Source organism: Vicia villosa, unplaced genomic scaffold (assembly GCF_029867415.1).
Source record: "Vicia villosa cultivar HV-30 ecotype Madison, WI unplaced genomic scaffold, Vvil1.0 ctg.000358F_1_1, whole genome shotgun sequence".
NCBI lineage: Eukaryota > Viridiplantae > Streptophyta > Magnoliopsida > Fabales > Fabaceae > Vicia > Vicia villosa.
In genome coordinates this window covers 323,880-338,419 of record NW_026705161.1, presented here as the reverse complement: position 1 = coordinate 338,419, position 14,540 = coordinate 323,880, and the positions used below count along the sequence as shown (strand labels likewise).

General features: G+C 32.5%; 2 protein-coding genes across 2 annotated transcripts; one reads left to right on the top strand and one right to left on the bottom strand.

The window, feature by feature from the left end:
• Positions 1-4,793: 4,793 nt before the first annotated feature.
• LOC131627297 (mannan endo-1,4-beta-mannosidase 4-like) lies at positions 4,794-6,540 on the top strand. The gene is made up of 5 exons (XM_058898135.1): positions 4,794-5,123; positions 5,222-5,416; positions 5,655-5,777; positions 5,894-6,090; positions 6,180-6,540. The coding sequence occupies exons 1-5, from the start codon at positions 4,794-4,796 to the stop codon at positions 6,538-6,540; spliced, it is 1,206 nt and encodes a 401-aa protein (XP_058754118.1).
• Positions 6,541-12,205: 5,665 nt separating this feature from the next.
• LOC131627309 (secreted RxLR effector protein 161-like) lies at positions 12,206-12,709 on the bottom strand. Its single transcript, XM_058898147.1, has one exon. It carries the CDS (start codon positions 12,707-12,709, stop codon positions 12,206-12,208), a length of 504 nt encoding a protein of 167 aa, XP_058754130.1.
• Between the last annotated feature and the right edge of the window lie 1,831 nt (positions 12,710-14,540).

Below are 14,540 nucleotides of genomic sequence, written 5' to 3'. Positions count from 1 at the left end.
TCAATCAGATATACTTCCTATAATAGATTTCACAAAGCTATTTAATTATTTTTTATATAAAAAATGTTTTTTCTATAAAAAGAACAAATATAATGTCTAACACAAATTTTAATTTAAATTACTTTTTTTTAAGAGAATCCCTAATATAACGATTGAAACTATTTAAGAAAAAATCTAAATTAAAAAAAAAAAGAGAAAAATGACAGTAACTAAAAAAAAATTTGTCACACAAAAATAATAAATTAAAACTTGTCCGATTTAATTAAATATTATTGTCACCGAAGTTAAATTTCAAGCTCCTTATTGCAATTACGAGTTTAGTAGATATAATATAAACTTCTCAAGAATGTAAGATGAAATGCTAAAACTAATATTATGTTTATGATAAAAAATATAGTATATAACTTAAATTGAAAGACTTTTATTTCAAAAATAAATAAATTTTACATTAAATCTACTAAAATCGATATTTCGTTAAATCGTTAGCTTGAAATTTAACTTAAATGACAAGAACATTTAATTTAATTGAACAAATTTATAATTTATAATTTTTTTTTTTGACAATTCTTATTTTACATTACTGTCACTTTTCACTTGTTTTTTATTCGATTTAAAAAAATCGTTACTTTGAATTTTAAATTTGTTGAGACTTGGAGATGACAACGACTCTTTTTTCCATATGCAGCCTTGAAGAGCAAAACCATCCGACCAATATCAAATAACTCTGCACTGAGGTTGGTACCATACTCAACAGTTTTGAAGACATTGAGAAGGAGATATTGGATTTCTATGGCAAACTAATGGGACAGCTAACATGAATCTGAATGGGGTGGATATTGATGCTCTGAGAAATGGCACCCAAATCAATATGGAACAAAGAAAGAATTTGATCAAGCCGTCATTGAAACAAAGATTGTGAAGGCCCTAAAGGGCATTGGTGATTCAAAAGCCCCAGGCAGAGGCTATGGCTCAATATTTTTTAGAGCAACCTGGAACATTATCAAGAGTGATCTCATAACAGCTATACAGGAATTTTTTGAGAATATGTTGCAAGCACAATTAGAGAATATATGCATATTGCTTGTTGTTCCACTATTTACAAGATCATTGCAAAGATTATGGCTGAAAAATTGGGTGAAGTCCTTCCAGTTCCAGATATTATAAGAAAAAACCAAGCTACTTTTGTCCCTAGTCAGAAAATTCATGACCACATATTGCTGGCATATGAACTCATTAAACGCTACTGTAGGAAAGGAGACACTCCTAGATGCATGCCCCAAATGGACATTTAGAAAGCGTACGACATTATGGATATGAGGGCTCTTTATACCATTCTTAAGGAAATACGCTTCCTTAGAAGATTCATTGGTTGGATTATGTTGGCACTTACAACTGTCACTTATAGACTTAGAATTAATGGTGTGCATTCCAAGAAACTGGTTGCTAGAAGAGTTTTGAGGCAGGGGATCCAATAACCCCTATTTTGTTTGTAATCATCATGGAATACTTGCAAAGAAATTTAAACAAACTCCAGTGGGTTCCTGATTTTAACTTCCACTCCAAATGTGAGAAGCTTAAAATCATTAATGTTTGTTTTGCGGATGACCTACTCTTGTTTTCAAGAGGATACACCAGATCTGTGGAGTTGATGACGGAGAAATTTCACGAGTTCTCTAAAGCTACTGAATTGGTTGTGAACCCACAAAAATGCAAAGCATATTATGGCGGGGTTAGTGATCAAACCAAGACAGAAATTCAGAAGCTCGCCTCCTATGGAGAAGGAAAACTACCTTTCAGGCACCTTGGCATACCCCTCACAACAAAGAAGCTATCTAACCACTACTGCTTGGAGATTGTTGAAAAAATGGTTAAAAGGATCAAGTATTGGAGCAATACTCTCTTGAGTTATGCAGGTCGTCTTCAGCTTATCAGGAGTGTATTGTTTGATACATAGTCACCAGGTTCGCAATTCGCTTTGGTACGTGGTACGAATTCGGGTATGCGGTACGCAAGTCTCAAAGAATTAGGTACGCGAGGGGTATACATAGTCGGTACGCTATTTGGATTCGTGGTATGTTCAAACATAATAATCGATACGTTTAATTAAAAATAATTTAGTCATTTTAAAATGGAAAGAGGAGATGAACATACAGTTTATTAATCTCACATAGAAAACATGCTAAAAATAGTGAAATAACAGAGTTGTTTGTCAATCACTATGTATTGCTATATTTTTGAGTCCCACATCGGATACATTCTTAATTTTAAGAGCCATTATAATTATAAATAAAGGACATTGCAACTAGCTTACCTCAAACTATCACGTTCTACTTGCAATGCAAAAGTGAACAAGAGGTCACTAATTAATTTTTTAATAATTAATTAATAGTGGTGGTTTAGAAAGTTACTGTGGCGTGCACGTGCAAACAGTAGCTATCTGTACAACATATCTGTACCTAGCAAATTATGTTACTATGGTTTGATATCACTTACTATTGGCTCCAATGTCTTCCTATGCCCAAGCAGATTATAAAGAAGATTGGACGGGTAAAGGTGAGGTGTCTCGTAAATCCCGTGTAGTCCGGAAAGGTATATGTGAACCAAGGACTTATGGTGGCCTAAACCTAATTTCCTTGAAGGAGTGGAACAAGGCTAGTCTCTCCAAGATTTTGTGGAACATAAGTGGCAAAACTAATACTCTATGGACAAGATGGATCAAAACTTATTACTTAAAAAACCAAACTATCACCATTGTTTCTATGAAGGACAATTGTTATTGGATTCTAAAGGCTACATTAAATCTTAGGGATGAGGTGTATAACTTGGAGGCATGGACTCAATGTCAACAAAATGACAAGTTCAACACTAGAAACATTTATGAGGCGTTAAAGAGCAATACAATAAGGTTGATTGGAGGAAGTTATTCTACAACAATATGGCTAGACCACGGGTTCTTTTCATGCTTTGGGTGACATGTCATGAAAGATTGACAACCAAGGAAAGGCTCTTCAAGTTTGGCTTGTTCAATGATGGTACTTGTGAAATCTGTAGGCACCAACAAAGTCAAGATCACCTATTTTATTTTTGACTTGTGATGGTTTTCACCCTGTGTGGCAGAAAGACCTTAACTGGCTTGATATCAATCACACCCCGGAGAACTGGAGAATGAAGTAATGTGGGTTATGGCTGCAAGCAAATGAAAGAACTGGAAAGCTTGACGGTTCAAAATGGCCTTTGCGGAAACCATATATGAGTTATATAGATATAGGAATGAGAAAGTATATGGAAAGACCAAAGTGAACACACTTACAGAAAATAGAATCATATATAGTATTACTTATAGAAAATGGGCTAGATCCAACATGAGGACACTGAAAATTTTACTTTCTACCACTACAATTAGACTCATACTCCTACACGAAAAAAAATTTGGACCGAAATATTCTCGTATAAATAATACATATTTTAAAAAAAATTCATTTTTTTCTCACATTTTAGAAAAAATTTCGAAACACCTAAAAATATATAAATGGAACACATTTTCAAAGTCTTCCGATTTAAAAAAAATCACACCGGAACACTTAGAGTGTGTTTGGATGAGGTAATTAGAAATTTTAAGGGAATTTAAAATTCAAAGCAATTCAAATGATTCAATTGAAATCCATTCATTTTAAATTATTTTGTTTGGATGAAGTATTAAGGTAATTCATTGTTAGATTTTTTGGGTCATTTTTTATAAAATATAAATTTTTTGGACCAAATTAAAAAATTGAAAAGTAGGGACCAAATTGCAATTTTTAAAAATTTGAAGGACCAAATTGTAAATTTTAAAAATTATCAAGGACCAATTTGTAATTTTTTAAAAATTTTTGGGGTCAATTTTATAATTTTGGAAAATATGAGGACCAATTTGTAAAATTTGAAGAAATAATAATAACAAATACATTCCATGGAACATGAGAGGAATTTCAAATTCTTTGGTTTTTGGTGTCATTTCAAAATGATTAAATTTAACTTAGATGAAATACTCCATAAATTTCCATCATTTTAACAATTCTTCATTTTTGTATCCAAACAATGGATTTTGGTCAAATCATTTTAAATTCCCTCAAAACATTACTTTCTCTCGTTAAAATGCTCCATCCAAACACACTATTAGAAAAAGAGTTCCGGTAATTTTAAAGTGGGGTTTAAAGATGTATAAAAAGAAAGAAACGCAACTTAAAAACTACCATAACTCTTTTTCTAAGTGTTCCGATTTATATATATTTGGGTGTTTCAATTTTTTTTTGAAATGTGAAAAAGAAGAAATTTTTTGAAATATGTACTATTTATACGAGGGTATTTCAGTCTAAATTTTTTGTTATATAGAAGTATGAGCTTAATTGTAGAGGTACGTACAAACTAAAATTTCCGCACACATAACTAATTTATTTATGGAGTATATATATATATATATATATATATATATATATATTTGTTCCATCCTCTTGAAAATATTATTATGATAATCGAATGAAATTAAAGATATAAATGATATTTGATATTTAATAATTACTATATAATTATATTAATTTCAATTTATTGGATACAATAACTATAGTTATTAATATGAATATATTAATGTTTTAATGAATATATAATTGAAAATCTAAGAATCAAATGATCCTAAAAAGCTAATATATTTTTATAATAAAAGACTAAGTTAATATTTAAGTGAGAATCTGAGAATCAACCACAACATACATTATTTTTTGTGAATTGTGATTGTGATCTTGTGATAGAAGTAAGGCATGAGAAATAAAATTTGTGTTTTGACATATTTCATAGTGTGTATTATTGTACAACATGGGAATTGCCAAAGTGCTAACGTTGGTGATGGTTTCGTTCAGACAAAAGGCAACCATTTTATTCTTAATGGGAAGCCACATTATGTGAACGGATTCAATGCCTATTGGTTAATGATCTTGGCATCTAACCCATCTACTAGGTCTAATGTTACTTCAGCTTTTGAACAAGCTTCTAAACATGGTTTAAATTTAGGAAGAACAATTGCATTTAACGATGGAGATATTGATCCCCTACAAATCTCTCCCGGTTCTTATAATGAGACTGTCTTTGAGGTAATGGTTTTTTTCTTCGATTTGATAAAAAAAAAAAAAAACATTATCTTATCATTCGAACTATATTGCTTACTTTGAATGTTTGCATGTGTAAGTAGGGATTGGATTTTGTGATATCAGAGGCAGGAAAATTTGGAGTGAAACTTATGCTAAGCTTTGTGAATAATTGGAAAGATCTTGGAGGAAAAATGAAATATGTCCAATGGGCAAGAGAACGTGGTCAAAATATCACAAATGAAGATGACTTTTTTACAGACCCTCTTGTTAAGGAATTCTACAAAAATCATGTTATGGTAAGTATCTATGTAGCGTCGATACTTTGAAAAAAATGCATGTTCGTATCTGTGTTGTCGGGTCAAACACCTGCACTGACATCTCTGATAAAATGTAATTTATTTATTTTTTTCAAATTATTATCCATGTCGCCGTATCAGCATCAGGGTCAAATTCGGCGTGTCCGTTAGGTACCATAATTATTTAATAGAATAATATCCACATGTTCATCTAATTGTTTGAATGGATTATTTGCAGGCTGTGGTAACAAGAAATAACACCATAAATGGGGTTCTATATAAGGATGACCAAACTATTTTCTCTTGGGAGCTTATGAATGAACCTCGTTTCCCAAATGATTCTTCTGGAAATTCAATTCAGGTTCTTTTATTTTTATTATTAACTTGAGCTTGAATTTATTATTATTATTATTATTATTATTATTATTATTATTATTATTATTATTAATTCTTATATCAAAACTTTATAATTTGTAGAATTGGGTTACTGAGATGGCAGCGTATGTGAAATCCATTGATAGCAATCATTTGTTGCATATTGGAAATGAAGGGTTCTATGGGTCTGAAAAGCAGCAGCTCAATCCCCTTTCTATTAATTTTGGGACTGATTTTATTGAGAACAATCAAATTCCTGATATCGATTTTGCCACCTTCCATTTATACGATGATAGATGGTAAATGTAAATCCAAATTTTTTTTTATTTTATTTATTAATTTAGTTATTATTATATCATGTCAAATGTTTTATCATGAATATATATAGGTTAGAAAACAAAACGGAGGAAGAGAAAAGTGAATTTGTTGACAAATGGATAGAAGCCCATCTTAAGGATGCAGATACTGTTCTAAAAAAGCCAATTATTTTAGCAGAGTTTGGGAAGTCTTCAAGAGAATCACCTGAATATACCATAGCTAAAAGGGATAGTTACTTTCAAAAAATATACGATGTTATATATACAAGTGCTGCTAGTGGAGGTTCTTGTGCAGGTGCAATGTTCTGGCAACTTTTGTCTCAAGGAATGGATAGCTTTGGAGATGGCTATGAAGTTATTTTGGAGGATAGTCTTTCCACTGCAGAGATTATCAAACAACAATCTATCATCATGTCAAATATCTCATTCTAGATTTTATTCTATTATAAATATGTTTGATACTTTGTTGTATTTATGGAATAAAATGATAATAATTATTATCCAAATATTTTTTATTAATAATTGTTAAAAAAATCGAATATAAAATCATAAATTTAGAACTCCGCAAATTTGCATTCTTAATTTTTGAAATTTGAATTATTTTGTGAAATCTATATATTTAATAATTAATCAATGTGAGAATCATATAGTAATTTAAATCACATATTCTTATAATTTACCTCAAAAATAATATTGATGTGATTTTCAATTTTTGAAACAGTGAGATATTGTATTTATATGTTATGATTACGAACTTATTTCATCTCTATCACAAAATATTACATTCTTAAATTTATAATTATTATTAAATTGTATCATTTTGAATTTTTTTTAATCTATTATTATATGAACCATTTGGGATGACATTGTAAGTTATAAAGTCATTAATACTCATTGACTCTATTTACGAGAGATGACTGTTCGATGTTAGTTGTATTTTATTTTCAATCTCATGTGACTTATTATATATTTGCACATAAGGAGAAATGTGTTTCTATAATATTATCTACTCCATTGTGTTGAAATTACACCAAATTTATGGAGAATTCCGAATCAATCTTGATGAACAAGATTCAATTACGCCGATCGAATTTCCTCTTCTTCTTCACTCTTCACTCGAGTGAATCAACCAATCTTGGTTGCAAGATGATTCTGCGCAACAATTAACAATGGAGAAGAAAGAAAATATGATTGGGGAAGAAATGGGAATTAGGGTTTAACGAAAATAGGGGAAGAAGAAAATATTTTCTGCAGAGTTTCTCTCTGCTTCCAAACTGGAATCTTATTCTTTGCAATTGCAATTTTATTGTACATTACAATAATAGGGGTTACTCCCGATTTATAGATCTTGAGTTTGCTTTCTCCCTAAGCAAAGCTCAAAATACAAAGCCCAAAATATATACCTAATTCTGTTAACTACAAAATTAGGCCTAAGTCGAAATCCTGTTGATACAACTCCTTCGATAATTCGACACACAAAAATTTGACACACACTAGGCTATTTTCGACACAACCTTGTTTCTGTCGAGTCATACCCCAAATTTGTCCTACCCTATTTATCTGGCTTATAATTCATAAACATACTTCATTTATGTCATAGCATAATGCATGCATTCATACCATTGATACTGCAGAGAATTCTTGATCAAAAGGAGAGGACCTGGGGTTTAATCAGATGGCATTATCCTTATTTTGGAGGTTTTCTTGAATCAGGGTTTCCTCATCTTCAACTCAAGGCATTGGTTGGAATGTACAAGATGGGAATTCATCTAGTCTCCCTGAATTTATCTGACTTTTTGGTCAACATTTAATCAAGAGATAACTTTTGAGTATGAAATAATATGGATGCCTTGAGGAAATATTCAGTGGATTTTATTGGTTGAAGACTGATTGGAAATTGGATTGGAAGCTGATTAATCAAGAAAATTCATCAGGAATTGGAAAAATCAGAATAGTTAACTTTTTGGTCAAAGTAAAAGTCAGTTGTCCAGTATTGATTTTTGGTGGAAATTGATTAAAAAACAAATATAATCAAGAAATATGCAAAACTGCCAAAAATGGAAAGTTAGTTGAAATAGGAATTTCCAAAAATAGAAACTTATACACTTAAAGAATTTTTGGGAAATTTGAAAGTTGATTGATCAACTCACTTCACCTCCATATTACACGTGTCAGATGGCAAAATTTTGAAACAAGTTCAATAACAAAGTTGCTCATCTTATGAAGATGAACAACTTTGTAGTTGGGAGTTTTCACAATAGAAGCCTAGAATTGGAGATAGGGAGTCTTGAAGATGGAAGATTAAAACTGAATCAAGTCAATTTGCCAGGCCAGAAATTGTGTTCAACGCAAGCATTACATTCAAGTCCAATTCTAAAGAAGTGCAAACATCTTAAAGAGTCAACTCCAACACCTATCTATTCTCCTCCGTGCCCTCTTTCAATTGGAATCAAAATCATGACAATTAGATGTGTATTGAGTAAATCATAAGGTCCCAAAGTCACACACCTATATGTTTGATATTTGGCATCTGGCTAGGCATCTCATATCCCATTTTTCTTTTTCCAGTTTCTTCCTTCTCTCTCTCTCAACTCTTCTCCCTCTCATCATTCTCTCTCATCTCTCTCCATAACCGATTCTCAACAAACATCCCTAACAATCATGTAACAAACTCCATAACTTCACTCTCTTTGCAACCTTCATTAATCAATGATAACCATTATCATCATATCCACGAGCTCCTATCATCTTTATCCAGCATCGTGTTTCAACTACAACCTTCGCAATTGGTGTATTCCTCCATCATCATCCTCTCAAGACTCATTCACAAGCACCATGATTCACCATTATTGACTCTTTCTTCAGTCGAAGCCAGTAGGGCTGGAAATAAGTCGAGTCGAGTCGAACTTGCTTCAGCTCAGTTCGACTCGTTAAAAATTGGCTGAATTCGAGTTCGACTTCGAGTTCATGACAAACTTTTTTTTCGGCTCAAACTCGACTCGTTAAGAATTGGCCGAGTTTGAATTCGAGTTCGAGTTTATCTCGAACTTTTTTTCAGGTCAAACTCGATTTGTTAGACGTTCACAAACATCTCGATTCAACTCATTAGATTTATCTTGTGAGGTTCAACTCGCTTATTTCACGGACTTAAAAGTAATTCTTTAAAGTCTATTATATATATATATATATATATATATATATATATATATATATATATATATATATATATATATATATATATATATATATATATATATATATATATATATATATATATATATATATATATATATATATATATATATATAAATTTGACTTTCTAAAGTAATATTTTTTAAATAAAAAATATAGAAATAAATAAAAGTTATATAAGATTGGAATTTATACGATTTTATTTTATTTGTAGAAATATTTTGTTCACTAGAGAATATAAATTATCAATTAAAACCGTAAGATTAAAATAAAATATGATACTAAGATTTAGAGTAAATATTTAAACCTACTCTTAAAGACAATATAATCTATCTCACATATAATCGAGTTGATTCATGAACCAAACGAGTCGAATTATGTATAGTTCAAGTTCAGCTCATTTAGTTAACGAACTTAGTTTTTAGCTCATACTCAGCTCATTTGGTTCATGAACCTAGTACAACGATTTAACTTTCGAATCGAATTTCGAACTATTTTCGAGTTAGTCTGGTTCATTGTCAGCCCTAGTCGTAGGGATTCAATCCGCCTTTGAGTTTATTTCTCATAGGTTTATGTTCATTTCAACGTCATGCGCCATTGATAAAGAGGAGGAATGTAGCTATAGAGTTTTTCTTGCTTGCGTCAAATCAAGAATTTACAGGTATCCGTTCAAACCTAGTTAGCATGCTAGTTGTATGATTAGGGCATGTAGTGTAACTGAATTGACCGTATCTTTGAAATTCCTGAATCTCTGATTCATTCGTATGAGCATTAGATGTTTGAGTATTTTGACGTGTAAATCACGTGTTTAGATTCTACGCAACGTAAGGACTGTTTTGGTGTAAGGATCTTTTGCTTTCATGAAGTTTAGTTAAGTTAGGATTTTGAAAGATGGTCTCAGTTTGGAAGATGGAGGAAGAATTAGGAGAAACTAATGTCGTAATCGGACTCTACGCGATATTTCGAGGAGAAAGGTGTCATCTTTTGGTATTTCTGGAAAAGTTGTCCGCCCCCGCCGTGAGTGAGATCGAAGAAGACGATCGGAGAAAGCATCTCCAGCGTCTGAGTGTCCATGTTTTCTTTCTCAACTGTGCTTAGGTGGCGGACGCGTATTGGTTCTATGTCCCATTTTATTTCCATTTTGCCTTGTTCTAATGATTGTCAGGTGAGGTGGTGCAATCCTATTGGCTCAGGGTTTATTTTGTTTGTTAGTCACTTAAGTGAGCCATGCCCCATTGATACACAGTCTTTATGTAAGTTAACGTTACATATGAAAATATAGAAACCATATAAAAAATAAATGACATGCTGAATGTATGAAATAAAATGAATAATAAAAAATGGAATTGGGCCACGTCTGGATTCTACTGGACCTCGCGCCGTTTCCTAATCACACCCCTGGACTTCTGGACCCATTGCGTGCTAGACATAAAATCAGTCCATGTTGAGATTACTTCCACACCCCCTGTTGACAGACTTTATAAATAATAAAAATAGTTTTCTTTTATTCTTTTGCTTGTTAATTCAATTTTTTTTCTTAAATAAAAAATGACAAAAATATATTTTCTTAACCAATTAGAATTTTAGGAATCTATGGATTTTATTTTAGGATTTTTAATTGATTGTTTGTTAATTTTTTCTTTGGATTTTGATTAGTACATGTTAATAAAAAAAATACTTAGTTTCTAGTTTTAATTCAAAAAATAGTTTAAGCTTGAACAAAAATACCAAAATGCTTGTGAATATTTTCTTTTTAGTTTAAATTTTATTTCTCTTTGAATATTTGTGTACTTTGTGAAATACCTAAAATACCCTAGTTGTTAAAGTTGATTTTAGTCAACTTAAATGACTTTTTCCCATCCTTTATACTTAGTATTTTCCCCTTAGTATATTAGATCTTAACTAGGATTTAGACTTTTATAAGACAATAACAATTAGGTTAGTGAATTAGGTTAGTTCCCCTTTATTCATTTCTTTTTCTTTTTCAACTTTAAAACACTTAATCAATAAAGAGGCGAATCACATTTTCATATACCTAAGTGGAATATAAGTGAGTGGGATATATTCCCTAATATGCTTTGACGCCACTTATACACTCTTATGTGATTCAACTCACAAAATAATTTCCTTTAAAAAATACCCAACCAAAAACACTTAAAATACCTAATAAAGGTTCAAAATTAAAACAAAGTAGAAAGATGATGAGTTACCCCGTAGTGGAAATTGTTCATCATCCCTCTACAATTAAAAACCACAAGCCAATGTTCCTTAACTTCTAAAGAACAACTTAAGTCCATTTCATACTTAGGCGTGTAAGTCTTCCAAGGTCGAGCATCGTGGATTGTAACCTTAACCTCTGTTCAACTAAAAAACACAAAAACAAACAGAAAATCTTGAGCCGAACTACGATGCTCTGATTCCTGAAAAGGATACGTAGGCATGGGGTCACGGGGCCTAAGCGAGCACAATTGTAAAAAATTCTTTCTTTTTCCCGTATTTCTTTTGCTTTCATTCGCAAGTAGGCCTAGACATAGATTACACCCTTTAGATAGAAACAAACATAGGTGGATATCGTCGAGTACGACGGACGTGAAGGATGCTAATACCTTCCCTTTACATAACCGACTCTCGTACCCAGTTCTCTGGTCGAAAGACCTTGTTCTTATTCGTTTTAGGTTTGCTGGCGTTCCTTTCCTTTTAGAAGAGATATGTTAGTGGCGACTCTGTTGTTCATTTTTCGCGAGCGTGCGACAACTGGCGACTGCCTTCGACACAAGGAATTACAATCTCAACACACCACTTAATTCATTGTGTCTAAGCTATCTACATTCATCATTGATCTTAACTTAAACACTTCGACCTGCACTCATTTGGTCATGATAACTGCAACCTGATTCTCAGTTTTTTAGTGTTTCAGATTCGGCTTCTCATCTGCTACTTGCTCACGAAGATAACAAAACCTCATTCTAATGTGTTTGCTTCGTCCATGTGCTATCGGATTATTCGCCAGATTAATAGATGACATGTTGTCGACCTTCGTGGAAATTGCTCCATGATCCTTTATTGTAATCTCTTCTACCAAGTTCATCACCCACGTTGCTTGACATGCACAAAGAGAAACAACTATGTATTCTGCTTCACATGATGATAGTGTTACTACTGGATCTTTTTTCAAACTCCAACCAATTGGTGCGCCATCTAGCATAAACACATAACCAGCTGTGGATTTTCGATCCTCGGCATCACTACACAAACTTGAGTTGGTGTAACCCACAAGTTTGCATTCTTTTCCTTCATCAGCTGACAAAAATAAAATGCCATAGTCGATAGTTTCTATGAGATACTTTAGTATCCTCTTCGTTGATGCTAGATGTGATACCTTTGGTTTCTGCATGAATCTACTCACCATATCCACATTGTGTGCTAGTTCATGCCTTGTGTGACGAAGGTATCTTAATTACCCAATAAGTCTCCTGTAATGTGTTGGGTCGACATAATCTTCATCTGAGTCTTTCGACAATTGCAATCTTAGTTCAGCCGGTGTCGAAGTCGAGTTGCATTCTTCCATCTCAAATCTCTTGAGTATTTTACTTGCATATCTTATTTGATGCATCATCAAACCTCTACTACTCTTGTAGAATTCGGTGCCAAGGAAGTATGAAATGTTGGGTAAATCAGACATTTCGAATTCCTTAATAAGATCACCTTTGAAGTCTCCGATCTCTTTCTTACAACTACCTGATATTAACAAGTCATCGACATAGAGACATAGTATAAGCAATCCACTCTTGCTTCCTCTTAAATATACGCCATACTCAGTTGTGCACTTCACAAATTCCTTCTTCCTTAGGAAACTGTCAATCTTCTTATTCCAAGCTCTTGGAGCTTGCTTAAGGAAAAATGTATTTCTAATATTATCTACTCCATTGTGTTGGAATTACACCAAATCTATGGAGAATTCCTAATCAATCTTGATGAATAAGATTCAATTATACCAATTTAATTTCCTCTTGTACTTCACTTTTCATTCAAATGAATCAACCAATCTTAGTTGCAAGATGATTCTGCGTAGCAATTAACAATGGAGAAGAAAGAAAATATAATTAAGGAAAAAGGGAATTAGGGTTTACCAAAAATAGAGGAAAAAGAAAATATTCTTTGTAGAGTTCTCTCTGCTTTCAAACTGGAATCTTATTCTTTGCCATTGCAATTTCACAATATATTTCAATAATAGGGGTTATTCCCTATTTATAGATTTTGGGTTTGTTTCTCCCTAAGAAAAGATCAAAATACAAAGTCCAAATTATATACCTAATTCTGTTAACTACAAAATCAGGCCTAAGTCAAAATCTTGTTGATGCAACTCCTTCGACAATTTGACACGCACAAATTTGACACACACAAACTAGGCTATTTTTCGTCAGAACCTTATTTCTGTCGAGAAACATGCTTCAACACAGGGAATTGCAATCTCAACACATCACTTAATTCATTGTTATGAGAATTGGATCGAACTCTAGTGGGTCGAAGAGTAGCTTCCTGTTTTTGACAAAGAATGTGTCGAAAACCTACAGATTATAGTCGGAGTTCGTTCTAGTATGTGGGTATCGAAATGTTAGGGTTGTTAGTATTTAGAAGCGAGCATGTTTGTTATGTCCAATTGTTTAAGTTAGCTTGTACCCTAAGTTGGCTTGTAATGGGTATTTATGAAAAATCCCATTAGTTTAGTATGTTAGGTTTATTATAAATAACACAATAGTCTCTCATCATTGCATACTACAAATCCTTATTAAGGGTGACAGGGTTATTTGTTATTCTTGTAACACTTGTAATCTTGATTAATAGATAAAGTAAAGAATAGCAGTTATAACATATCCTTGTTGTTCTTATTGCTTCCCATTGTGTTCCCTATTATACTATGTTCTTGGCATCATTTTCACCACAAATTGGTGCGGTGAGCATGGAGAAGATGCCTTCAACAAAGTATGAGATTGAAAATTTCACAAGAGTGAACGATTTTGGTCTGTGGTGTTTGAAGATGAAAGCCCTACTTGTCCAACAGGATTGTTTGGAAGTGTTGAAGGGAGTGACGACTATGGACGTTGCGTTAACGTAAAAGGAAAATACGACCATGATCGAGAAAGCCCACGACGCAATTCTGTTAAGCCTTCATGATAAGGTTCTTCGACAGGTATCAAAGGAGACGACTGCATCAAGGTTATGGGTGAAACTTGAAAGTT

Bases quoted from the DNA above. Each gene is read 5' to 3' on its own strand.
- LOC131627297 (XM_058898135.1), top strand. From the start codon at position 4,794: ATGAGAAATAAAATTTGTGTTTTGACATATTTCATAGTGTGTATTATT. The intron at 5,124-5,221 runs GTAATGGTTTTT...ATGTGTAAGTAG, and splicing joins ATAATGAGACTGTCTTTGAG to GGATTGGATTTTGTGATATC. The intron at 5,417-5,654 runs GTAAGTATCTAT...GATTATTTGCAG, and splicing joins TCTACAAAAATCATGTTATG to GCTGTGGTAACAAGAAATAA.
- LOC131627309 (XM_058898147.1), bottom strand. From the start codon at position 12,709: ATGGTGAGTAGATTCATGCAGAAACCAAAGGTATCACATCTAGCATCA.